At 43.2% G+C, this 26,653-nt stretch overlaps 1 protein-coding gene and 1 non-coding gene across 3 annotated transcripts in view; both read right to left on the bottom strand.

Moving 5' to 3' along the window:
* DIPK1A (divergent protein kinase domain 1A) overlaps window positions 1–1,948 on the bottom strand; it is a 197,273-nt gene extending 195,325 nt beyond the window's left edge. The window contains exon 1 of one of the 2 annotated variants that reach the window (XM_039460907.2): window positions 1,818–1,948. In XM_039460907.2, the coding sequence (XP_039316841.1) occupies window positions 1,818–1,871 (54 nt within the window). In that variant the 5' untranslated portion in view covers window positions 1,872–1,948. The remainder of the gene's footprint in view (window positions 1–1,817) is intronic. The other variant, XM_074381424.1, reaches the window with a different exon arrangement.
* An 8,271-nt stretch (window positions 1,949–10,219) lies between these two features.
* Window positions 10,220–10,328, bottom strand: LOC120360563 (U6 spliceosomal RNA). Its single transcript, XR_005577027.1, has one exon. It is a non-coding gene; the product is annotated as a U6 spliceosomal RNA (small nuclear RNA).
* Window positions 10,329–26,653: the final 16,325 nt, after the last annotated feature.

Below are 26,653 nucleotides of genomic sequence, written 5' to 3'. Positions count from 1 at the left end.
TACTGACTGTTGAGGACAGGTGATGGGCATATGACAGTTCACTATTCTTTTCTGTTTTCTGAATGTATAAAAATTTCCATAGTAAAATACTTCTTGTTGGGTTTTTTTGTTTTTTTTTTTGTTTTTGTTTTTGTTTTCAGAGATAGGGTCTCACCCTGTTGCCCAAGCTGGAGTGCAGTGGCTGATCTCGGCTGACTGCAATCTCTGCTCCCCAGCTCAAGCCATACTCCCACTTCAGCCTCGCAGAGTAGCTGCTCGGACCACAGGCACCCTCCATCCCACCCAACTATGGTTTTTTTTGTTTTTTGTTTTTTTGTATTTTTAGTAGAGACAGGGTTTCACAATATTGCCCAGGCTGATCTCAAACTCCTGAGCTGAAGCAATCTGCCCACCTCGGCCTCCCAAATGCTGGGATTACAAGTGTGAGCCACCGTGCCTGGCAGGTAAGATTTTTTTTTTTTTTTTTTTTCTTAACACGTGTGAGGTATTACAAAGGATTATAAAGAGGTACCTGGCCTGGGCTGAATTACAGATGCGGTGGTGATAGTGTTACTCAAGGGCACAATTAATATTACTATTACTATTGGTGGTGCTTACTACAAAGACTCAGTTTTATTCGTAGACGCTTAATATCATGGGTTGTCAAATCATGCTTCCAATTTGCAGTACATCACTCATTTCAGGGTAATGACTCACACATACAATTTTCAAAGAAAAATGTAGTATTTACTTGCCCCATGATGGTTATCTTCTCAACTTTTTTCTTAATTTATAAAAGCGCCAGCTGACCCCAAATCATCTACCAATACCTTTAGGCCTTTTTAATATAAGCAGTAAAGGAATACCGTCCTCTGAATGCAGTGTTGGCTAACACTGCTGACCCACGCAAGGCATTGATTGGTAGTTGTTTTTCCATCGGAGTGATGGATTTGCGCTCAGCTACTCGCGGTGTCTACTAGGTCCCCCTGGTGACCAAACAGTACACTTAGGCAGTAGTAGGGTTCCAAGGCATAGACTGGCAGCGGAACAGAGGGTGGAACGGGAAATCATGAAAAATTAACACGCGAACAGTACACACGACATGACTGAGAATTACGTTTGCATTGCTGGAGTATTTGGGATCTGCAGACCAGCCACCAGCCCCTTTCCTTTAAAATAGCAAACACCCAGCCGCCTGGTTCAGGCTTATCGATCTCCACCTCCCATTTAAATCCTGGGTGTGATGGAAAGACCCAACCAAGGGGCTCGGCGCTGCTTTTTGGGGTCTGGGGAAACACTGGTGTGACAAATTGTCATAATTTTCTAAGATACGGAGGAATGCCACACCACCTCTTCTACCACCGACTTAAGACCCAAGACACGGAGTCAAGAGCAGCCGACCTGCGGGGGCGCACGGGGGAGGGGGGAAAGCCCCGAAACCACCAGGGAGAAGGCGGCCCGTCGAGCTCCGCCTGGAAGGAAGCAGGGCTGCGGGCAGCACCCGGAGCGCGGGGGTCGTCCCCGGGTCACGTCTCGGGGCTCTCAGGGTGCGAGGGCGAACCCAGGCGGGACGACGCGGGCCCCGGAGCCGGGCCCTGGAGCCGGGCTGGCTGTGGCGCTGGAGGCGCGAGGGCCGCGGTGGGGGGCGTCGGCAGCGCCGCCGAGGAGGCTGGGGAGCGCGCGCCGCCAGGTGCCGGACGGCAGGGGGCGGCGGGGTTCGGGCGGGCGCAGACCCGGAGCGGGAGGAGGGGAGCCGGCCGGTCCCGCGCGGCGCGGCAGGGCGCGCGGCCGGGTGCTCCCGCGGCGGGGGGCGGGGGGCGGGGAGGGCGCCGGCCTACCTGGAGGTAATAGGGTTTCCTCAGCCAGGGCCCCGGACAGAGACTCCTCGCCATGGTAATCACACATCGCCCCGCCGCGCTGCAGTCAGAGGCGGACCCGCGCGCCGGCGGCCGGGCTCCCCGCCCCCCCGCCTCCCCGCCCCCTGCCGGGCCGGGCCCGCCCACTCCCCCGCCCCCGCCGCGGCGCGCGCCGCGCTTCCCTCGGCCCAGCTGCAGTAACCGCGGCTGGCGGCCCGAGGCCCGGCCTTCTGCCCTGTTCGCCCGGCAGCCGCGGCTGTCAGAGCGGCTTGCCGCCGACTCCGCCATAAAGGGGAGTCACACCTCGCCTCCGCCGACACAAATGACTGCGCCTGGAGCTTAAAGGGGAGGCGCGCGGAGGCGGGAGGGGGTGCCGCGGAAGCCGGGGTGCCGCACGCTCAGCGCGGATTGGGGCGTGCGCCTCGCAGGCTGGGGCGGCGACCCCCGGCCCGCTGGCCTCACAGCCTGCTCCGGCTTCCGGCTCCCAGCGCGGCGCCCGGCTGCGCGTCCCGCCACCCCGCCGCAGCAGCACCGACGCTCCCCAAGGACTCTGCTCCTGGAGTCAAGACGTGTCTGGATGGGTTGTTTCGAAATTCAAGGGAAGCTTGGGGCTCCTTTTCTGGGGACCGGCTTGTCCTCCCTCGCTCTTGGTGGCGGTCGGGAGATGGGGGTGTCTGCAGCTGCTGGAGATGCAGACCGGGGCATCGCCCCAGGACTGGGCTCCGCGCCGAACGCGGACAGGCGCCCCGCTGCCCAACTCGGTGCCTCTCTGCCCTCCTCCAGTTGGCCTCCAACAGCCTTCAACTTTTCAAAAACATGTACTTTAAAAAAATTCCGACTTTTTTGGTTTGTATTGTTTTTGAGACTGCTTCAGAGTTTTCCTGGCCCCACCCAGGAACACTGATTTCAAAAGAAACAAACAAACAAACAAACCGCACAGAATTAAACACAGTCCTGAAGGCACGGAGCCTGGACGTGGCCTGCTACTTAGTTAAGGCTACATAATACAGGGTGTGGTGGCTTTCTTTTGACAATGAGTTCCAAATAAGGGGAAAAAAAGAGCCACCCTAGTGGGAGAACAGCTGTTGATCCAAGTGACTTGTAATGGAATTCCGAAGTTTTTTTTGTTTTGTTTTTTGTTTTTTTGGTGGGGGGGGTTCTTTTTACCCCACCTACCATGTTTCCGCGTGATGCTAACAAAGTTTAGGTGGCCGGTTAGAGCTCTTTCAGGCCTATTGCTCTGAGAAGTGGTTTCCCCAGAAGCAAACCATTACTCATTCTCACTTGGTTTTTACGTAAGCCTTGTTCAGGTGCCTTGTTTCTGAAGAGTACCTTCACGTCTGCCCCTCCCTCAACCCAAATACAACAGTTTTTAAACCTCTGCCATTTTTTTTATGGTGGTGGTTCTTTCTGTTTTTGAGAGGGGTCTTACCATGTTGCCTAGGCTGGACTCAAACTCCTGAGCTGAAGCCATCCTCCTGTATTGCTAGGACTACAGCTACTTGGTCTTATTTTATTGCTTTCAGATAAACCAATTTTTCGTTGATTTTGTTTGGGTTAAGAGACAGCAATTTCTGAATAAGGTAAGGATGGATCCTAGTGGTTTCATTCATTCATTTAATAAAGATTTATGAGTACCCAGGCACTATTCAAGTTGTTTGTTCAATGAATGAACAAAACAGACACAAATACTTGCTCTCGTGGATATTAGAGAGAGGGACAATAAATAATAAATGTAATCAATAAAATCAAATAAGGTAAGAATGCTAATAAAGGTGATGGGGAAAACAGCAAGAGAGATGGGGAAGACTGCAAGTAGAGGAATTTTGAGGCAAAAAAGGAGTTCAGTTTTGGACATGTTACATTTTAAGGCATCTATTAGAAATTGAAGTGATCTTGATTAGGCAGCTGTATATATGAGTGAGTCTAAGATTGAGGATAGTGGTCCAAGCTAGAGGTATATGAGAGATATCAGCATTTAGATGGTGTTTAAAGCCATGAGACTGCCTAAGATCACCAAGGAAGTGAGTGTAAATAAAAGAGAACCAAGGACGGAGCCCTGGGGACCAATGCAGCTATCAGGCAGGGTAGTGGATGAAACCAGCTAAGGAGACTAAAAAGGAGCAGCCAGTGAAGTGGGAGACCTGAGTGAGACACCGTGAAGCTCCTGGATCTGGTAGGCGGGAGTGCTCCTATGCAAATGAGCACTGAGAATTGACTGTTGGATTTAGTGACATGGAGGTTATTGATAACCCTTCAGGGGAGCAATAGAGGAAAAATTTGATTGGAGTGGGTTTAAGAAATAAAACGAGAGGAGCAAAACTGGAGATGGCTAATAGAAACAATTCTTTTGAGAAGTTCTCCTACAAAGGGGAGCCCAAATCTGGAACAGTAACTGGTGGTAGAAGTAGAGTCAAAAGAAGACTGGAAAAAAATGGGGAGAGACTGAGCACAGGAGGTCAAGGCTGCAGTGAGCTATGGTCAATGCACCTCAATGCACTCCATCCTGGGTGACAGACCATTTCTTTAAATAAATATATGGTGGGGGGAGAAATACTTGTTTTTAATGGGAATGATCCGGAAGAAAAGGAAATTCATGTAGAAACAAGAAGTGAGAAGTACTGGAGTGGTGTCCTTGAGAAGGAAGGGAAAAAGGGTTTGAAAACTAACACATGGGGGAAGGATCATTTGTAGACAGGAGTACAAACTGTTCATTTATGGGAACAGGCAGGCAGGTGAGTAGGCCTGGTAATAGGAATCTTTGGAAGTTCTCTTCTGATTGCTTCAATTTTCTTAGAGATGTAGAAAGTAATGCTATCACCTGGGAGGAGGTGGGAAAGATTATGTGAGAAGGGAAGAGAAGGTGTGAATTGTCATCTAGGAGAACGAGAAGACAGTGTACTAGAAAAAAATTGTGTGCTTGTTGAGTGTCATGTAGGGCCCACTTCAGTTTCTGGTCATGAATTTAAGTAAGACAGTTTAGTAGGATCGTGCTTCTTTCTCCAGCAATAATTAGCTTCTGGGAAGCAGGTCCAGAGTAGGCTGAGAATTCTGTTTAATCATATTTTACCAAAGGAATAAGAGCAAGGAGAAGAGAGCAAGGAAGTTGAGGATATAAGCAAGGGTGTGATTATGATTCACCATGGAATTTAAGATCAATGAAGAGGGAAGAGTGGATATGGAGAGGTTAAAGACAGTTAAAAGGTGGTAGGATCAATTAATTGCAAGTCCTCCTGGGGTTGAGGGATTGTAGGAGTCTAGGGAAAAGAGAGAATGATCTGGAAAGATAGGAGGTATATAATAGTCTGAGGCTGGGCATAGTGTCTCATGTCTGTAAAGCCAGCACTTTGGGAGGCTCAGACAGGAGGATCATTTGAGGACAGGAGTGCAAGACCAGCCTGAGCAATATAACAAAACGCCATCTCTACAAAAAATTTAAAAATTAGCTGAGCATGGTGGTGTGCACCTATAGTCCCAGCTACTCTGAAGGCTGAGGCAGGAGGTTGTAGCAAGCCATGATGGTGCCATATACTCTAACATGGGCAACAGAGTGAGACACTGTCTCTAAATAAATAGATATTTTGTAAGTCTGAGTCCATTTTTTATTTGTGCTGACAACTTTGAAGCCCTACCACTCCTCTTTCCCCTGTGCAAGCATAAGAAAGCCTAGATGCCTTTGATGCCAGCAGGAAGTTCAAACCATGCAAGACCCAGCCCGTGTGAGAGAACCCTCACTGTGGTCCTATCCCTTAACCACCATGAAATCCTAAGATAGTCTCCTTTCTTTGCTCTCTTAAGCCATTTTTTAACCGGTCTGGGAGCCTCCCCTGCTCTCCCCAGAAAGCTGTAGTATCTTAACAAACCTCTTCACACCATCTTGGTGCATGTGTGACATCATCAGTCTCAACATCCAAATGAAATTTTAGGTGGAGGAGCCCATCTGGCTTCTGCAGGGTGACCACAACAGTGTGGTAATTTGAGTGGGATCCATGAAATTGATACTATGGAGGACTGATGAAACCTAGGGTGGGATGTGACTATGGCAGTGAATGGCTAAGGGATGTGGAGGCAGGATCATTGGAAGCGAGTCAAGGACAGACTTTCATACAGATTATATACTTGTGTATTAAAAGCAATAAGACTTAGGAGAGGGGAGATGCTGGGGAAGATGCCAGTAGCAAAAGCTAAAGTCCTTGATAAATAAGACAGTGATGTGTGAGTGAGTAGGTGAGGCATGACGAAGGTGAGTGACAATATCAGAGGAGATGATTTTTTAAAAAGATAATGGGCAGGGGGTGGAATTAGAGAGGTGGGAAGAAGAATAGCTTGAAAGAAGCAATAAGAGCCCTCTCCTACTTCCCAGTCCAGTGCTATGAGGGCACTGGGAAGGCTGCAGGGACAGCAGCGTCCACAGGGATGAGTCAGATTGGCATTAGGACAAGAAGGTGAAGGAGATATTCAGAAAAGCAGTTGAGGAGGTAGAGGATTTTGCTGATGATAGAGGGCACCGTGGAAAAGACTCAGAAACTGGGGAGTCTTGAGAAGAGTTCAGAATAGGAGATGTGAAGAGCCTAGAGAGGGTCAGGTGGGAGGTGAGAGGTGCCTGGTGGTCTGGGGTTCCTCGTGGTAAAGGATATAAACAAGGATAACAAGGACAAAATTGGAAACAAATGAGTAGAAATGGTGATTCAGGTTTCCATTTAGAATCACCCAAGACTAAATGAAATTAATGTTTTATTTGAATGGCAAGAATTAATTTACAAGATTTTCATTTCAAACTTGAGTTGCTTCCCTTGTCTTCACATGCCCCAGCATCCAGGTGGGCCCTTGTACCACTGGACGTGCAGTTTGGCTATAAACCCACTTGGATGAGTCCCAAGATGGATCCAAGCAGGTTGGCCTTGGCAGATTTGGACAGGATCCTTTCTGCCTCTGGTCTGATGTTCTCCTGAACTCTCACTGCAGAGGCCTGGCCATCCCTCATGTCATACACTGGACCTACTTTACAAACATCCAAATGTACCTGTTCTGGTACGTGTTCTTATGGGACTTAAAGATTTCAGTTTTTCTAAGTAAAAGCTAGCTAATCCAAAACTAATTCATCTGGTTGTGTTCAGAGGTGCTAATTTGCGGCCTCTTAGTCATCATGTATAGTGTAACTTTGGCCTTCCAGAAGTTACATTACACATGATGGAGACAAAGAAATGACTCCAGTGGGTTCCAATACAGGAAAATCAAGATCACTGGTCTTTGAACTTCTTGTTTATATATTCTCAAAAGAATTTTTAAAAAGATATGAATTCTCTGGCCGGGCGCGGTGGCTCAAGCCTGTAATCCCAGCACTTTGGGAGGCCGAGGTGGGTGGATCACGAGGTCGAGAGATCGAGACCATCCTGGTCAACATGGTGAAACCCCGTCTCTACTAAAAATACAAAAAACCAGCTGGGCGTGGTGGCGCGTGCCTGTAATCCCAGCTACTTAGGAGGCTGAGGCAGGAGAATTGCCTGAGCCCAGGAGGTGGAGGTTGCGGTGAGCTGAGATTGCGCCATTGCACTCCAGCCTGTGTAACAAGAGCGAAACTCCATCTAAAAAAAAAAAAAAAAAAAAAAGACATGAATTCTCTGATGTTTTATAGCAACACCCAAAATTTTTTTATCATAAAATTAAGCAATTATAAAGGAAGTAAATTTCAGTTTTGTGTTGTAAATATTGGCATTTAAAAATAAAACTGTGGCCAGGCACAGTGGCTCACACCTGTAATCCCAGCACTTTGGGAGGTCAAGGTGGATGGATAACTAGGTCAGGAGTTCAAGACCAGCCTGGGCAACATGGTGAAACCCTGCATCTAAAAAATAAAAAAATTAGCTGGGTGTGGTGGCGGGTGACTGTAATCCCAGCTACTCAGGAGGCTGAGACAGAGACTTGCTTGAACCTGGGAGGCAGAGACTGCAGTGAGCCAAGATTGCACCATCGCACTCCAGCCTGGCAACAGAGCGAGACTCTGTCTAAAATAATAATAATAATAATAATAATAAATTAATTTAAAAACCCTGTCACACAACTCATAAGTGTATCCAATATAAATATCATGCACCTTGATACCATTTAAAGAGTATCATCCTTTAAAGAGTAAGTTACAAGGTCATTTATTTAGCTATCAGAAAGATAACATTTTTCCCTTTTCTTCTTGAACTTTTAAAATTCTGCTTCCCTCATACAATGTTATAGTTATTTATTTTTATGCTTTCTAATTTATTTATTTAGTCTTGATCTATCACCTAGGCTGGAGTGCAGTGGCAAGATCATAGTTCACTGTAATCTAGAACTTCTGGGCTTGAGCAGTCCTCCCATCTGAGCCTCCCTAGCAGCTACGACTACAAATACATGGCACAGTGGCCAGTCTCTAATTTATTTATCAACCTATCATACTTCTCTGTTAATAAAAATTGTAATTTTGATGTTTTTTATTTTTATTTTTAAATTTAATTTTTGAATATGTAATATGTTTATCTGGTTCAAAAATAAAAATTAAATTAAAAATATTCATTGAGAAATTTTATTCTCTCTTGTACTACCTCCATAAGTAATCACTTCTATTAATTTTGAATTTATCCTTCTAGTGCCAATGTTTCTTCTTTATGTAAATAAAAGCAAAATTGAGTGTTTTTAAAAATTGAATATATATTTATATCATTCCCCCTTTCTTAGCTAAAAAAAAGTTACTTTATTACATTTTTTTAAAAACTGCAGAATGGAAGCCTACTAATTAGACTTATGAAAATGTACTAATTTGACCAATATCAAATCACATTCCTGATAAGAATCTTTGCCTTCTCTTTTGCCTTGATCTGACCATAAGGTTAGATCATAGAACTCAACTGACACTCTTCAAGGACATTTCAGAAACCTGTGGTGTTTTCAGTGCTTTGCGCTCAATACCAATGAGAACACAGGTTGTTAATGGCAGCCCTTGGCAGATTGTGTTTTGTTTCTTCCAGTATCTACAAATTGGGACGTTTTACATAAACATCTAGATTCTGGCTGTTTTAAAAATCAGATCAGCTAACCAAACCTCTCACACACAGGCTGGTGTGACCTCTGTGTGGCACTTGTCCTGTGGTCTGCTATAGTCCCTCTCACTTCCTAGCTTTCTTGCTTCAGCCCCCAGCATTTATTTATCTTTCCCATCTGGTCCCTGTAGGCATTTGACTTAGTGACCTCTGAGTTAAAATCATAGCAGTGACTTGGGAAAGTACACTCAAACAGGAGCTTCTTTGAAGCTTCAGAATGGGAAGCAAGAAAGGAGCAAAAGAATAGAGGAAGATTAGGCTCTGGATTAATGATTCCATTAAAAAGAACCCATGTTTTACCTGAAATTCCTCAGTACAAGTGTTTTTTTCCATATACTCTTTAATCTATATTCACCTTCTTGTGCCACTAGATGATGCAGGGTATTGGTAAGGCCAGGTGGTGACTGAATTTGCACCCCATGAAAAATGAAGTCTACTGTGATTTAATCCTGAGAACATAGACTGAAATGAGAGACAGAGCTTTTTATCTTCTGTGAAAAGGCACGTTGGACATTTGAATTTAAAAATACAATGGGTCCCTAATTTTCAACTAACTCTACCACCAAATATTAAGGATCTATTGTGTCCAAAATGTTTTAAAATGCTGTTTAGAGTATGGAACACAAGAAACGTATAAAGTAGAGCAGGTATTTTGTGTATCTGCTTTTAATATAGAACACAATGCTTTAAAAAGGAAGAATGATCAGAATTTTAAGGGAAATTATAATGTATTGTTATTTCCTTAACACCTGGCATAGAGAAGGTAATTCATAAACATTTATTAAGAGAATAAAAGAATGAATGAATAAATGAAGGTTCCAAGGAGATAAGAAGTCTAAAAGTAAAATAGGTTTGAAAATGGTTTTTACCTTGAAAGCAGCATTCAAAATCTGAAGTCATGAATGACAATTTTTATTTTGTTCTTTATTCTTATCAGTACATTCCCTGAAGAAGTGCTGGGGTTTTTTGGAATAGTTCTTTAGGCAAATGAAACACCCATAATAATTTGGTGCTAAGATTTTTGTCTGACTTAAGGCATAACACTGTAATTCTGGAACTTGAAATTCCTCCTAATCACAATGTTGCACTAGAAGACTTCTATTGAGAATTCACAGTGACTATGGCAAGAATGTCACAAGTGAACATCATAGGAGACCTGTCACATGGAAGTTACTGAAAGAGTCACCTTATTGTGGTGGGTTATAGACTTCAGGAGGATATGAACTTGTCCTGAGACCATCTGATGACATCTTCAGTCTCTGGCAATAGTCTGGGATTTTGTATAAACCGTCAATGTCATAATATACAGATTTTAAAAATATGGAATGCTTCCCGAATTTGCATATCATCCTTGTGCAGAAGCCATGATACCTTCTCTATATGGTTCCAATTTTACTATATGAGTCATCAAAGCGAGCATGACAATGTCATAATATTAAAATAGTATTTCACAATAGGGTTTCCCTACTCTCTTAATTTTGTGTATAAGGATGTGCATGTTCTCCACAGAAAAGGAAAAATGTAGAAACAAACGCAGCAAGAGATGACCTGAGGGCACTACCAGACCACTATTGACTGGGTGATTTGCAGTATTTTCTTCCTTCTGATGACTAACCCTAAACACTTCCCAATTCCCTTGAGCACAAGAATAACCATCCAAGTCCAGGAAACATTCGATTCTCTCAGGTGACAGTAAAGATCTTAGAGAATCCAGATGTTTCTTGCTGGTTACCTCCTGTAAAATCCAGTTAGAACCAACAAATTCAGAAAATGTAATAAGGATTTTAAACTCTTATGCAGTATATATATATATATATATATATATATATATATATATACATATATATTTTTTTTTTTTTGACAGTATGGGTACCTTCATGGCTTCGTCTTTAATTATTTATTATTGCCTTATCCTTCTTCACAGGGGCAAACTCATGCTTTATGAAGGCTGGTGCTTACCCAATTTTTTTTTTTTTTTTTATAAGAAAAAGAATAAAGAAGAGGAAGAAAGAGAAAGAGGAAGAGAGAGAGAGGATGGGGGTATTGCTTTATTGCCCAGGCTAGAATGCAATCTAAATATGGGTATGCCTATAATTGTCCTTAAAAATGGAGATATAAAAGAAAATGAGGGAAGAGAATAACAAACAAGGAGCCAACCAAGATTTCTTTTGAACTTCTAAGTTGATATGATGCGGTACTGATAAGAGTGTATATTTTGTATATTTAAAGTGGAGAGTTCTATAAATGTTAATTACATTTACTTGTTCCAGATCTGAGTTCAAGTCCTGAATATCGTTGTTAATTTTCTGTCTCGGCCGGGCATGGTGGCTCAAGCCTGTAATCCCAGCACTTTGGGAGGCCGAGGCGGGTGGATCACGAGGTCGAGAGATCGAGACCATCCTGGTCAACAAGGTGAAACCCCGTCTCTACTAAAAATACAAAAAATTAGCTGGGCATGGTGGCGCGTGCCTGTAATTCCAGCTACTCAGGAGGCTGAGGCAGAAGAATTGCCTGAACCCAGGAGGCGGAGGTTGCGGTGAGCCGAGATCGCGCCATTGCACTCCAGCCTGGGTAACAAGAGCGAAACTCTGTCTCAAAAAAAAAAAAAAAAAAATTCTGTCTCATTGATCTGTCTAATATTAATGTTGAAGTCTCCCACTATTATTATGTGGGAGTCTAAGTCTCTTTATAAGTCTTGTATGTCTGCGTATTCCTTTATTGGGTGCGTATATATTTAGAATCTTTAGCTCTTCTTGTTGTTGCATTGATCCTTTTATCATTATATAATGTCCTTCTTTGCTTCTTTTGATCTTTGTTGCTTAATTGTAACTTCTGCTTTTTATTTATTTATTTTAGCTCTCTGTTCGGTTGGTAAATCTTTCTCCATCCCTTGTTTGGAGTCTTTGTGTATCCTTGAATGTGAGATGGGTCTGGATGCAGCATACTGATGGGTTTTAGTTTTTTATTCAAATTGCCTGTCTTTGGATTGAGGGATTTAGTCAATTTAAATTTAGAATTAATAATAATATATGTGAATTTAATACTGCCATTAGCTGGCTATTTTGTCCATCAGTTGATGTAAATTCTTCATTATATTGATGCTCTTTTTGATAATTTTTTTAGAAAGGCTGATACTGTTTGTTCCTTTCTATGTGTAGTGGTTCTTTCAGAAGCTCTTGTAAAGCAGGCCTGGTGGTGATGAAATCTCTGAGTGCTTGCTTATTCACAAAAAAACTTTATTTTTCCTTCACTTGTGAAGCTTAGTTTGGCTGGATGTGAAATTCTGGGTTGAAAGTTCTTTTCTTTAAGGATGTTGAATATTGGCCCCCACTCTCTTCTGGCTTGTAGGGTTTCTGCTGAGAGATCTGCTGTAAGTCTGATAGGCTTCCCTTTGTGGGTAACCTGACCTTTCTCTCTGGCTGCCCTTAGTATTTTCTCCGTCATTTCAACCCTGGTGAATCTGACGATTATGTGCCTTGGAGTTGCTCTTCTTGAGGAATATCTCTGTGGTGTTCTCTGTATTACCTGGAGTTGAATATTATCCTGCCTTACTAGGCTGGGAAAATTTTCCTGAATAATGTCCTGAAGCATATTTTCCAGCTTGGATTCATTCTCTTCGTCACATTCAGGTACACCTATCAAGCGTAGATTAGGTCTTTTCACATAGTCCCATATTTCTTGGAGACTTTGCTCGTTCCTTTTTATCCTTTTTCTCTAATCTTGTCTTCTTGTTTTATTTCATTGAGTTGGTCTTCGACCTCTGATATCCTTTCTTCTGCTTGATCAATTCGGCTGTTAAAACTTGTGCATACTTCACGTAGTTCTGGTATTGTGTTTTTCAACTCCATCAATTCACTTATATTCCTCTCTAAATTGTGTATTCTTGTTAACATTTCGTCAAACCTTTTTTCAAAGTTCTTAGTTTCTCTGGATTGTGTTAGAACAAGTTCTTTTAATTCACAGAAGTTTCTCATTATCCACATTTTGAAGCCTGCTTCTGTAATTGGAACACACTCGTTCTCCATCAAGCCTCCTGCCGTTGCTGATGAGGAACTGGGATCCCCCGCTGAGGCATCAAGCCTCCTGCCGTTGCTGATGAGGAACTGGGATCCCCCGCTGAGGAAGAGGCGTTCTGATCTTGGGTATTCTCAGCCTTTTTTGGCTGTTTTCTTCCCTTCGTTATAAATTTATCCATCTGTGGTCTTTATAATTACCGTCTTTGTAATTGGGTTTCTGAGTGGACGTCCAACTTATTGATTCTCAGCGCTGAAATCTGAGCAACCCACTGCACCGACCAAATCAGCGGCGTTCAGATTGATGGTGCTTTTCTGACTCTGCACCAAGAACCGACGCTCTGAGGCCCCGGCAAAACCGCCTCACCGGTCACAAGAGTCGCGCTGGTGACCCGTGGGGCTCCTCCGCTGGGAATCTCCTGGTGCGTGAGCAACAAGAATTCATGTGAAGGTGTGGCGTCCTCTCGTTCTTTGCGTTTTCACTGGGAGCTACAATCCCGAGCTGCTAGTGATCAGCCATCTTGGATCTCTCTCGGTCATATTTTTTATCTTTTCCTGAGTTTTTTCCTTTCTTTCTTTCTTTTTTTTTGAGACAGAGTCTTGCTCTGTCTCCAGGCTGGAGTGCAGTAGCACAGTCCCGGCTCACTGTAACCTCCACCTCCTGGGTTCAAGTGATTCTCCTGCCTCAGCCTCCTGAGTAGGTGGGATTACAGGTGTGCGCCACTATGCCCAGCTAATTTTTGTATTTTTAGGAGAGATGGGGTTCCACCATGTTGGCCAGGATGGTCTCAATCTCCTGACCTTGTGATCCACCTGCCTTGGCCTCCCAAAGTGCTGGGATTACAGATGTGGGCCACCACGCCCGGCCAGTTATTTTCTTTCTTTCTTTCTTTTTCAGTATTTCTTTTTTCCATTAGAGTGGTTAGGAGCTCTACAAGAACCACTGAAAACAGACCCTCTTTGTTTAGTTCTGCCACTTTTTAGCTATATGACCTTGGGCCAGCTATTTAAAATCTTTATGCCTCAGTTTCATCTTCAGCAACAGGAGGATTAAATGGGTTTATGTGTTATAAAGTGTTCAGCATGATGCTTAGCACAGAGTAGGCACTGGACTTATGTAGAAGGTCTGAAAAAAATGTCTAAAATGCCACGCTATAAGGCTGTGTAGCATTACTTTTGTTGTTGTTGCTGTTGTTGTTGAGACAGTCTTCCTCTGTTGCCCAGGCTGGAGTGCAGTGACACAATCTCAGCTCACTGCAACCTCTGCCTCTTGGGTTCAAGCAATTCTCGCATCTCAGCCTACTGAGTAGCTGGAATTACAGGTGTCCACTATCAAGCCCTGCTGACTTTTTTGTATTTTTAGTAGAGACAAGGTTTCACTATGTTGGCCAGGCTGGTCTCAAACTCCTGACCTCAGGTGATCTGCTCTCCTCTGCCTCCCAAAGTGCAGGTATTACAGGTGTGAGCCACCACACTGAGCCTGATTACTCTCCTTATTGAACAAACATATAGAGCTAGCTAGCATCTTCACCAAACTTCCCAAAAAGCTTTAGGTAAAAAGTTATTTTTGAGTTACAGGGAAATGGGCTTTTCCACACAAATTAATCTTCTTAGTAAACAAAACTAGTCCTTTTAAGGCACCAACTCTTGTAAAACTTTTTGACCATGTTACATTAATAGAGATCTTTTTGAACTATGTCACTCATGTCTCTGTCTTATGAAACACTTTGATGAGCATAATCTATTTATTGATGCTGTAGGATTATACAGTACAGAATCATATATCTGACATCTCAGAGTGGGCTGAGTATGGCCTGCTAATACCAGAGAGGAGAAGAGAACTAGTGTTGAACACATCCACTGGGATGGACTGGAACTTGGTGATGCTGACAGGCCAACAGTTTCAAAATATTTCCAGGTATCAGGCTACAGTTCATGAAAGCAGTTGTCAGTGTTGGATTAGGCAGCAACTGGATAGAATCAAGCTGACACAGAATCAAATAGTTCAGAGGGAGAGACACTTCTGAAATTCAGGCCAGCAGGTTGGGGGTGGTAACTGGGAAGTCTGTTCAAAAGTTGTCAAGGTCTATAACCACCACTTGTCTGAAGGCAAAATTCAAATTCCAGTTGCTTGCACAGCACAGTTATTTCTAGTTATGAGAATAAGAACTCACAGAAAGAGCTCAAAATCACAAACTGTGTGGCCAGAGTTGGTTAAAAATCTTTCTCAGGTGGGGAAAGGTTGGGTAACTTGCCCAAGGTCATGCTGTGAAGGTGCACAGCCAGAATTCTATCGCAGGCAAACTCTCTATGTATTTCTACTACTTAGCTCTACCCCCTTTAAAACAAAACAAATGTTTTACTATTCTGGCAAACATAGAAATGACTGGATTTGGTTTTTCTGATTCTAAGGAAAATTCCAACTATACAACTCTAGAGTCACATAATTCATCATTTTTGAAGGAACAAGAGTGAGTTACATATTTATCTGTAAGAAAAACATACTGTTGCTCTAGAACTGATTAAAATAGGGGTACTTTAAGAATTAGCTGTCTTAAATTTCTACAACCTAAAATTAAACCTTTCAAAAGGAGCCAGTGAATTGCTATGAAAATAGCACAGTTCAATTAGATTTAAAATTAAACACTGGTTTCAAATTTAGGACACTAAAAATAAATTATTATAACTGTGAATTTTAAATTATTTTACCCATTAGAAATCTAAATTCATATATTCAAAATTGGATAATGAGCTAAAACCATCTAGTTCAAAGGAACTACATTTTTCATGATATGAAAAACAGAACTTTTGTTCTTCTTCATCCTCTGACTCTCAGAAACAAACCCTAGAATATTATTAAGAAGCAATGATCTATCAGAGCTCTTATTTTAAATTCTTAATTTAATGATTACTATTTTGTTACTTAAATTACCAACAATAAAAAAATTTCTATTTGAATTCAGGTATTTTTCACTTTATATTCTCTACGATTGCCTTCCTGAGATTCAGTTCTAAAATAGGCTAAACCTGCCTCCACTCTAATCCTGCATTTCCTCTTCCCCAAAAGGCATTTTCTCTTGATTAGTCCATCTCAAGCTCTAAATACATGTCAGTTCTGGGACTGTGAGCAATGAAGATGCTTTGCCAAAAAAAAATCAGGTTAAAAAATATCACGTAGGTGAAGGAAACTGCAGGTAGGGTCTTGGCCAGGCAATGGGCCAGCAAGATGGAAAGATGGAAAAACAGGAGTCAAGAAGGACCCAAGAACCAAAGGACAAGACAAATTAGTGACCTAGAAGCCAAAAGCAGGCAGAATTTAGAGTGTGCCAGAAGCTAGGCATGCAGATAGCAACAAAAGAGATCAGAAATTCCAAAGGAGAATGCTTTGGGAGACCAGGCATGCTGAAAGTCAGGCAGGGTTAGGAACCCCATCAGTAAAAGGGGTGAGTCGGGAGGTAAGAGCACAGCCTCAGAAAGAGGTTTGGGCAGCAGAAGTCAAGCACCCACGCAAAGAAGCCTCCAAGGAGACCTTGATTCTCAGGCCAAACACTGTCCTGCCTAGGACTGTCAGAAGAAGTAGAAAAAGACACCTAGTTGCCCAGGGAATATGGAGTTGGACCCACCAGAGCACGTCTTTCCTTTTCCTACTGTTAACAAATGATTTGGCTCCTTGACTAGATAGTTGGCGAATTTTCTTGACTTTTGGATGCTTTTATCCTGACACTCTCTGCTGCTCTCTTCCTAGGTAATGTAGAGTTCTTAATCGGTACCCACAGATGCTGCACTGATTCAACTTGGCAAGAGCCTTAGAGCGTCTCAGGACAAGCTGAAAACTGAAAATAGATTCCGCCCATTGACTCAGCAGGATTGAGGGGTTGCCTCTTAATAATTTCATACCAAGTTAGAACTTGTCGGGTCTAAGACATCCTATTTCATTCCAGTGTGGTCTTATTTTGTTCCAAAGGTGGTTTTCTTTTTTAAAAACAGAAGTATTGACAGCTGGTCTCATGTTATATTTTCCTCTTTACAGACTCTAACAAAGTTCTACTGATATGAAAGTCTGGTGACATTTCCCTTCTCTTTATAAAGTATGGATTTCACAGAACCCACTGCCTGTCAAGGCCATCTGGGGAAGTAGAATCTTTATCTCTCTAAGCAAAGGATTTTTATCTGTTTTACTTCCTTCTTTTAAGCTGAGGACCTTCTTAGGTAGTTTCTTCAATAAGTAAATTACTTTCTTCCCCTGTCTTGCCTGACTGAGTTGAGAGCAGAAGTGAGGGCATTTCCTTAGAAGATAAGATTTCTTTTACATTGGGTTCATGAATGAGGATTGGTGGATCCAGACTCCCACCTCCCCACGATGGGACTGAAATGAAGAGCTGAAGGTCTCATAGGCAATTCTGGGCCACATTTAGTCTTGGTGCGACCTCTTTGGTGTGATTTATATGAATTTGGATCAGACTACCTCAAGTTGAGTCCCCGTTCAATGATTTTCTGGCTATATGACTTTGAATGAGTCATACACTCTCATATACTTTGATTAAGTCATATACCTAATTTCTTTGGCTTTAGTTTTCTCATTTTGAAACAGAAAAAATAATATATCCCAACCTTGTTGTGTGGATTAAACAAAATATTATATCTTAAAGTGCCTTATGTATTGTCTGTAAGTATTCTGTGCATGTTAACAAAACCCTTAAGCAGGTAGGGCAGACACTGCTCCCTGTAGGTTTCTGATCGTAGGACTATTTACACCTGAGGCTCTTCTTTCACAGTGCCTAATTTTATTTTATTTATTTTTAATTAGAGAGGAAGTCTTGCTTTGTCGCCCAGGCTGGAGTGCAGTGATGCAATCATAGCTAGTGCAACCTCAAACTACTGGGCTCGAGTGATCCGTCTGCCTTGTTCTCCCAAAGTGCTAGGATTACAGGTGTGAAGCCACCATGCCCAGTCCATAATTTGATTTTTATTTTATTTTTAAATTTTATTTTGGGAGACTGGTTCTGACTATATTAACTATGAGTGCAGCGGCTTTTCACAGGTGCAGTCCCACTACTGATCAGCATGGGAGTTTTGACCTGTTCTGGTTCCGACTTGGGCCAGTTCACCTCTCCTTAGGCAACTTGGTGGTCCGCTACTACTGGGAGGTCACCGTATTGATGCCAAACTCAGTGTGGACACCCAATGGCCAGAGTGCACTACACCCCAGAACTCCTACACGCAAGTGATCTTCCTGCCTCTGCCTCCCAAGCAGCTGGAACCACAGGCCTGCCACTGTATCCCACTAATTTAGAAAACTCCCGAAAGGCCCTTTTTCTATAACCTTCCTCCTAAGTGGAAATTCCAGTATGCTGTTCCCTAAAGAAAGTTTAGCTCAAATTTGTTTGTAGCTTTAATGGTAGAGCAGCATTACTGTGTGTGCTTAGGGAGCAGAGTTTTTCACTCTAGAAAACAGACTTCGGAAAGGTGAGTTATTTGTCACAGCTCATGTGGTTAGTCATTTAAAACAGTTCAGTGGTTTAGTGGCACCTGTCTTCTGCCCCACCCTCAGCTAGTATCACTGTCCCTCAAATGTTCTGCAGTTAGCCACAGGGCTCTTCTCTCAGTTCCTCCGGTGCCTATGCACCCTCCTGCCGCATGGCTCCTGCACATGCTGTTCTCACTTCCCAAAATGCTTCTTGCCTCTCCTCATCCTCCACCAAACTTCTAATTATCCTGCAGCTCTCAATTCAGAGAAGTCTTCCCTGACTTCCAAGAAAAGTTCTGATCCCTCTGCAATCCAACCCTCTCATCACCATTGTTAATTACCTGTAACTCTCTATGTGATTATTTGATTGTTTGTCTTCACTTTTAGATAATAAACTCTATGAGGACACAGGCCATGTTCATTTTCTGTTTACCATTGTTATCTGCAGAACCTGCCTAGATGCCTGGTACATAGGAAACTAATTACAAATATTTAAATAAATGGATGAATTACCAGGTCGAGAATTGAGGTCGTAACAACTTTTTTCACTAACCCAAAACAAAATAACTTGATTTAGAGACGGTTGACTTAATAGGGGTCTGTCACCCTAGAGTTGTGACGTGCGTGTAAATAGTGTATCAGAAACCTCATAGAAGACTATAGGATCCTGGTTTGAATTATGCAAGGTTTAGTAAATTATATTTTCAAAAGTAAAGGGGATTCCCCATCCCCTCCCCCCAGTATCCTTCATTCAAAAAAGAAAAAAGAGGATTTGAGGAGTTCACAGAAATATATAAACTATAACAATTTAAAATGTACTAATATAAATAATGAAATGGGGCAAAGGGAAAGTGAAAAGGTAGGAAAATATAATACCAGCTGGGCCTGGTGGCTCATACCTGAAATCCCAGCACTCAAACTTGAGGGGTTCGAGACCAGCCTGGCCAACATGGTGAAATCCCATCTCTACTAAAAATACCAAAAATTAGCTGGGCATGGTGGCATATACCTGTAATCCCAGCTACTCAGGAGGCTAACGCAGAAGAATCACTTGAACCCCGGAGGCAGAGGTTGCAGTGAGCTGAGATTGCGCCACTGCACTTCAGCCTAGGCAACAAGAGTGAAATTCCATTTCAAAAAAAAAAGAAAAAAGAAAAAGAAAAGATAATACCTAGGGTTAAAAATTATTAATATAATATTCAGGCACTAAAGATTAATTCATGAGCTCCTAGATAGGCACTAAGAAGTATATAAATTTGGCTCAAAATTCCCTAGCGGCCAGGAAAAAAACAAAGCTATTACAAGATTCACAGTGTCTATAAGATAAAAGAGGACCAGATACTCACAAAAAGATACCAGCATTTCCTGTGTTATTGTGATATGTAGACAATGTTCTTGTAGGGGAGAAAAAATATCTTTTTCTTCTACCCGTTTTAGATTCATTGGCTGGGACCAGTGTAACAAGAGAGAGATTAACAAGAGAAAAGCATGCAAATTTTATTCAATATAAGCTTCACATGACGCGAGTGACTTCATAAGGAAATGAAGAGCTGAAGAAGCGGTTAAGCTGAGAGTTTTTATGCTACGTTTGATGAAAAGTACAGAGTCATGGAGAAATGTGGTAGGATAATGAAAAAGTACGAGCTAGCTAAGTGTAATAAACTGGGAAAACAGCACAGGCTGTTCATCCAGATTCCCTTTGGTGTTCCTGTGTCCATGGAGATAGGGATGCTCCTTTTCTCCAAGTATGGGAGGGCACCTCTCACATGAGGGTCTTATGACTTGCTTCAAGGGAAGGCCCGAACATCCTTCCTGTACATGTTGTTTCTTAAATTCCTTCAGCTTAAAATATTCAATATGCCAAGGTGCCACATTTTGGAATAGTGTGTTCTTTTTTTTTTTTTTTTTTTTTTTTTTTTTTTAGAGACAAAGTCTCACTATGTTGCCTAGGCTGGACTTGAACTCCTGGGTTCAAGCAAGCCTCCCACCTCAGCCTCCCAAGTAACGGGGATTACAGGTGCATACCACTGTGCCCAATTCGGTACTGTGTTTCATCATTCTCAACAATAATCCTACAGTTTATACAACAGTGAATGTAATGTATTCTTCTTTTTCTTTTTTTATTTTGGGACGGCATTTCACACTGTTGCGCAGGCTGGAGTGCAGTGGTATGATAGCTCACTGCAACCTCTGCCTCCTGAGCTCAAGTGATTCTTCTGCTTCGGCCTTCCCAGTAGCAGGGACTACAGGCAGTTAGAGATGGGGTTTCACCATGTTGCCCAGGCTGGTCTCGAACTCCTGGGCTCCCGTGCACCACCACATCTGACTAATTTTTGTATTTTTAGTAGAGACAGGGTTTTGCCATGTTGGCCAGGCTGAACTCCTGACCTCAGGTGATCTGCCTGCCTTGGCCTCCCAAAGTGCTGGGATTACAGGCATGAGCCACAACGAATGGCCACGTATTCCGTAAAGGGCCAAGTCATGGGGGAGATCGGTATTGAGACAATGTAATCCAAGAAATCTCTCCAAGGATCTGTCTCCAAACCTCACAACATTTAGGATGACTATGGAATGAGCCCATTCCCATCAGGCAGTTCTCCTCAACAAGATCTTTACAACTAAACGTTTGCAAATAATTCAACATCAGATAATTCAAGATTATGTTTTCCGAGAACTTGAAGTGTGGAAGTTCCAAGATGTAGTTAAGCACAATTAACTGAGAACTGATGCCCCTTCTGAAAGGAAAGCACCTGACCACTGTGCATACTTAAACAAAAAGCCACCCAACTTCCCCATGGGGGTAAGCTGGAAAATGCAGGGCAAAGATTTTCCTTAGATTATATTTTGGGTCCATTCTAACATACACGATGAGCATATAACATGAATTCTCAGCCGGAAATAAAATCATTTTAATTATGAAAGTAATAAGCACAGCCGGGCGCGGTGGCTCATGCCTGTAATCCCAGCACTTTGGGAGTCCGAGGCAGGCAGATCACAAGGTCAGGAGTTTGGGACCAGCCTTGCCAATATGGTGAAACCCTATCTCTACTAAAAATACAAAAATTAGCTGAGTGTCACGCCGGCGGCACGCACCTGTAGTCCCAGTTACTTGGGAGGCTGAGGCAGGAGAATCACTTAAACCCAGGAGCGGAGGTTGCAGTGAGCTGAGATCATGCCACTGCACTCCAGCCTGGGCGACAGAGTGAAACTCCAGCTCAAAAATAAATAAATAAATAAATAAATAGAAACTAATAAACACTTGTAAAATATTCAAAGTGCATAGAAAGCCCTCCTACCCCCATCCTCCCTATTCTTGCTCCTTCTGGGTAACTACAAGGATGGTTTCTTATGTCTCCTTCCAGGTCTTTGTCTATGTGTATCTTTAAGAAAATCTCCTGGGGTGCATGATATCTCTAACATTGTCACTTAGTGATTCTGCTTTTCCACAGAGCAGATGAGATGAGCAGGATCTAACTATTGTGCATCATTCTAAAGCAAGGTACAGCAAGATCTGTGTGGTCCTGCCAAGAAGATGGGACTCAAAATCTGCAATAAAGGAGAATTTCTGGAGCATCTGTAAATTCTCTACTTTTAGCTGCTTCATATAGAAAGCAATGCAGATTTCTGTGTTTCTACAAAAGACTGGGCAGAAACCTGCCTGTCCTTCAGGGTCCCAAATGAAGTAAGAGGACCTAGCTAGCCATCACCATGGGGGTCACAATTTATGCCCTGAGAGAATTAATGGAAGGCATCAGAACATCTCATTTTGGAACATTTGTTTGCTTGGTTTGGCAGAGGTTGAGCAGAGGTAGAGGATGTCCCTCCTCTTGATGCTCGTGCCTAGTGAGCAGAACCCCCTGTGGAGCCAGTCCTCTTCAGATCACTGAGGAAGCTCACCTTCAGGCAGAGAGGCAGGGGTAGTGTGGTAAGTATCAAAACATTGCCAGGTAGTCCGGGCGCGGTGGCTCAAGCCTGTAATCCCAGCACTTTGGGAGGCCGAGGCGGGTGGATCATGAGGTCAAGAGATCGAGACCATCCTGGTCAACATGGTGAAACGCTGTCTCTACTAAAAATACAAAAAATTAGCTGGGTGTGGTGGTGCGTGCCTGTAATCCCAGCTACTCAGGAGGCTGAGGCAGGAGAACTGCCTGAACCCAGGAGGCGGAGGTTGCGGTGAGCCGAGATCGCGCCATTGCACTCCAGACTGGGTTACAAGAGCGAAACTCTCTCTCAAAAAAAGAAAAAAACTTCAATGATTAATTATACCCCAGGGTTTATCCAAGTGCGCTCAAGAGAAGGACGAAGCGAGGGTCTCCATGACTCAGGAGGATCATACGTGACGTCAGCTGCCACGTGAGTAAGCCATCTTGGAAGCAGATGCACCTTGCTCAGGTATTCCTGGATTCTGACCTTCGGAAACTGTGAGATAAATATTGCTTTAAGCTGCTAATTTTGGGGTAATTTGTTATGCAGCAATAAATAACTAATACAGATTCATGATGAAATAGGAGTTTCTGGGATTTGAGATAAATAGTAGCAGGTTTCTAGAACTCAGAAGGCACCAGGGTAAACTTCTTTGCCATATTGTGTACAAAGCACTTAGAACACTGAGGACAAAACAGTACTCACAGGTTCAGAGAGTCCAGGGACCATATGGCACAAATGCCCCAGCAATGCAGATTTCTGTGGTAAATGGTTGCAGGGAAGTGGTTCTGTGGTTCTGGAGAAGTACCAGATGTTGTTTATGGTGAGAAGACAGCCACAAAGATTAGAAAGTTCAAGAGAGGAAAGGAAAGAATGCTGGGGTTCAGAAATTGGAGGGCTATTTTAGAGAGTAATGAAAAGAGGAGTTTTCTTTATTTTTACCCTATTAATGTAACACCAATGCATTCAGAAACTTTAGAAAATGTAGGTAGGCAAAAAGAAGAAAATAAAAATCACCATATGGAAATAATCACTGTTGGCAGGCTTAGTGGCTTACACCTATAATCCCAGTACTTTTCTTTGGGAGGCCAAGGCAAGAGGATTGATTGATTCCAGGAGTTTCAAACCAGCCTGGGCAACGTAGTGAAATCCCATTTCTATAAATAAATGAATAAATAAATAAATAAATAGAGGCTGAGCATGGTGCTCAAGTGGGAAGATCACTTGAACCTGGGAGTCTGAGACCGGCCTGGGAAACAGTGAGACTTCCTTTCCATAAAAGAAAAAAAATGTTTAAGAAATAATCACTGTTAGCATTTTTATCATGTTACTCTGACAAATAAATAAATGAATATAGACAGACTGACCCACCCACAAAGTTGATACTTCAGTTTCCTCTTTAGGAGGCCATTTTGGCATTCCTTGAGCCTGGCTGTGTCTGGATAGTGTGGCATGCGATATGACCAGTGGAACCTATGGTCAGGGGTCTACTCCTGTACATCTCCTTCAAGCCAGATCCCTGGCCAGATGCTATGCTGTGTGGGATTCCATGCCTGTAGATCACGCATTCCATGAGCCCTTAGATAGCAGTCGTGGCTGAGGCTCTGTGGGTAGGAAAGGCAAAACCATATCTGGAATAGGCATTATCCTTGTGAGAGTGAACCACTAACCCTTTCAGAATAGGTGAGTTCCAATGTCCAGGATGTTTTCCTTGAGGAATAATATGTTGAAGGCTCACTGATGGTCTCCGTTGCTGACAAGTTGAACATTCAGAGATAACTTAGATTGGCTTTGCTCTGAGTCCATGCTGTTGGGCTCATACAGAGCCTCCAACTCTGCCATATGGTCACCCCACTTGTGTGCCCATCATCTCAGCTCTAGGATTGCTGATGATGCAGTCTGACTAATATCGACTGGCAGAGCCATTATGTCTGCTTGGTTGTTTAATGTCTGGTAGATACTACCTGGAAGACATGTGATACAACAGTCTTCAGACTTTGTGCCTACTCTCAGATGTCCATCCACTTCCTCTGCCCAGATTTCCTTTGTCTCTGATCTTCCAGTCCTCTGCATTCCAGGCCTTCAACCAGACAGCCAAGCCGTTGGCCAGAACCGGGAATTTATATGCAGGTGATTTTTCCTTCCACCAAAGCAAAGACCCAGCTCTGCCGTTGGTGAAGATTTTCCCTCTCCACTGTCTTTAAGGACCACCTATGAATATGACTATCATGCAGGCACCACTAATTTTTAGTATGCGCTTAATGAGCTGATCCATCTTTAACAGATACTTGGGCTTTTCCTTCCACTTTAACTCATCATAAGAGACCTTTCTAATGGGTGATATGAAGGTCTGAGCAGTATGCTCATAGAGCTCACTTGTACCCTCTGGTCCTGCTTGAACTTGATCCTGGCTATACCTGGATATACCATTTTCATCAACTGATGAGTTGCTACTGGGCCCATCCAACCGTTTAACTTGATGAGACAGACAGAACACCTATTATAATGTGAAGAAGTTCTGAAGGCATGGGTCATTTGATGTTCAATGGTCAAACACTCTCCCTCTACCAGAATAACTTGCCTTCTGCAACTTGACAAGATAAGAACTTGACAAAAACTGTTTTTCAAAGGGTATGTGGTTTTCTGCTGTGGGTAGCATGATCATTCTCCAGAATCTAAGGGGCCTGCATTGTGATTCTCTCACTGGAGTTCTCCATAAGTCCCTCACTGCATCTTTGCCACCACTGATACCTCCAGCACCATAGGGCCTGCTGGATCACGTGATCTGAGGAGCGGGGTGCTGCTTGTACCACAGTCTGGACCTGATGTAGTGCCTTTTCTTGCTCCAAGCCCCCTCGAAGCTGACAGCCTTCCATGTCACCCAGTATATGGGCCACGTGCAACATTCCTAAGTGTGGGATAAGTTGCATCGGAATCTAAAGAGACTTCCAGGCTCTGTGCTGCTTCTTTGGGTTAGGGTGGAAGATGCCACAATCTGTCTTTTATTTTGGAGAGATTATTCCGGCAAATCTGTGACCACTGGACTCCTAAAAACCACACTGAAGTAGTTGGGCCCTGAACCTTCGTGGAGTGTATCTACTAATTCTGGAATCCACATGTCTTACCAAGGCATCCAGCCACTTCTACCTGACCACAGGACACCTCATATGAAGTGAGTTGCCCATTTTAACTGGGACTTGTCTGAGACACCAAACCATAAATTTGATGAGCCCAGAGCTCATCAAATTGTTTCATCATCAAGCGGAATTGGCATATATAAGTTCAGGTGTAAGCAGTTTCTGAAGAAGCAAGTTAAGCAGGTGACCCTCACAGTACGCCTATGTTTTTCACACTCAGCCCACAACTGTATCCTAATGAGAAGTTGCCCGTGATCAGCTGAGAAAGGAAAAGGAATTCAAGGCCGGATTACAGATGACTTTCCATGGTGTGGAGTTACCTGTCAAAATTGAACTCACAATAGCTGTCCAACTTAGATGTGGTCTGAAAGACAGTAAAGAATGAAAATCCAAGCCGGGCGCGGTGGCTCAAGCCTGTAATCTCAGCACTTTGGGAGGCCGAGGCGGGTGGATCACAAGGTCGAGAGATCGAGACCAACCTGGTCAACATGGTGAAACCCCGTCTCTACTAAAAATACAAAAAATTAGCTGGGCATGGTGGCGCGTGCCTGTAATCCCAGCTACTCAGGAAGGCTGAGGCAGGAGAATTGCCTGAACCCAGGAGGCGGAGGTTGCGGTGAGCCGAGATCGCGCCATTGCACTCCAGCCTGGGTAACAAGAGCGAAACTCTGTCTCAAAAAAAAAAAAAAAAAAAAAAAAAAAAAAAAAAAAAGAATGAAAATCCTCCCACTGAGCATAACTTTGATCACAACATGTCATGGTCCATTTGCTGAGAAAAATGGACTGAGGGGCAGATCTATGCACATTCAAGGGCTGGAGCTAAATGTATGATCACATGTTCAAAAACTTGGAAGAAAGAACAGAACGCCAAGAGATTGGTAGCTGGAGATTTAGGGGAAATGTATGTGAATGAATATCTCGGAATTATCCCAGAATGTGAGAATATTTGTGCCTTATGTGAATGACCATCAAATAGCTTTTGTGGTTGAGACATTCTGAATAACCAGTGGACAAGGCTACCTATTTTATGACTCTCATGTTCTTTCCCCCAAACACTTCTATACTTGCACAATCATTTATGGACTTTACATGGACTTCCCCTCAGCAAAGCTAATCTGGCTATTGCCATTGCTTGAATGTCAGCCTGACCTTGAGCCCTCAAGCCAGTGCAATACTCAGCAAGAAATGACTGCCACCTGGTGGCAGA

Source organism: Saimiri boliviensis, chromosome 11 (assembly GCF_048565385.1).
Source record: "Saimiri boliviensis isolate mSaiBol1 chromosome 11, mSaiBol1.pri, whole genome shotgun sequence".
In the NCBI taxonomy this organism is placed as follows: Eukaryota; Metazoa; Chordata; class Mammalia; order Primates; family Cebidae; genus Saimiri; species Saimiri boliviensis.
This window is presented reverse-complemented; position numbering and strand designations above follow the sequence as displayed.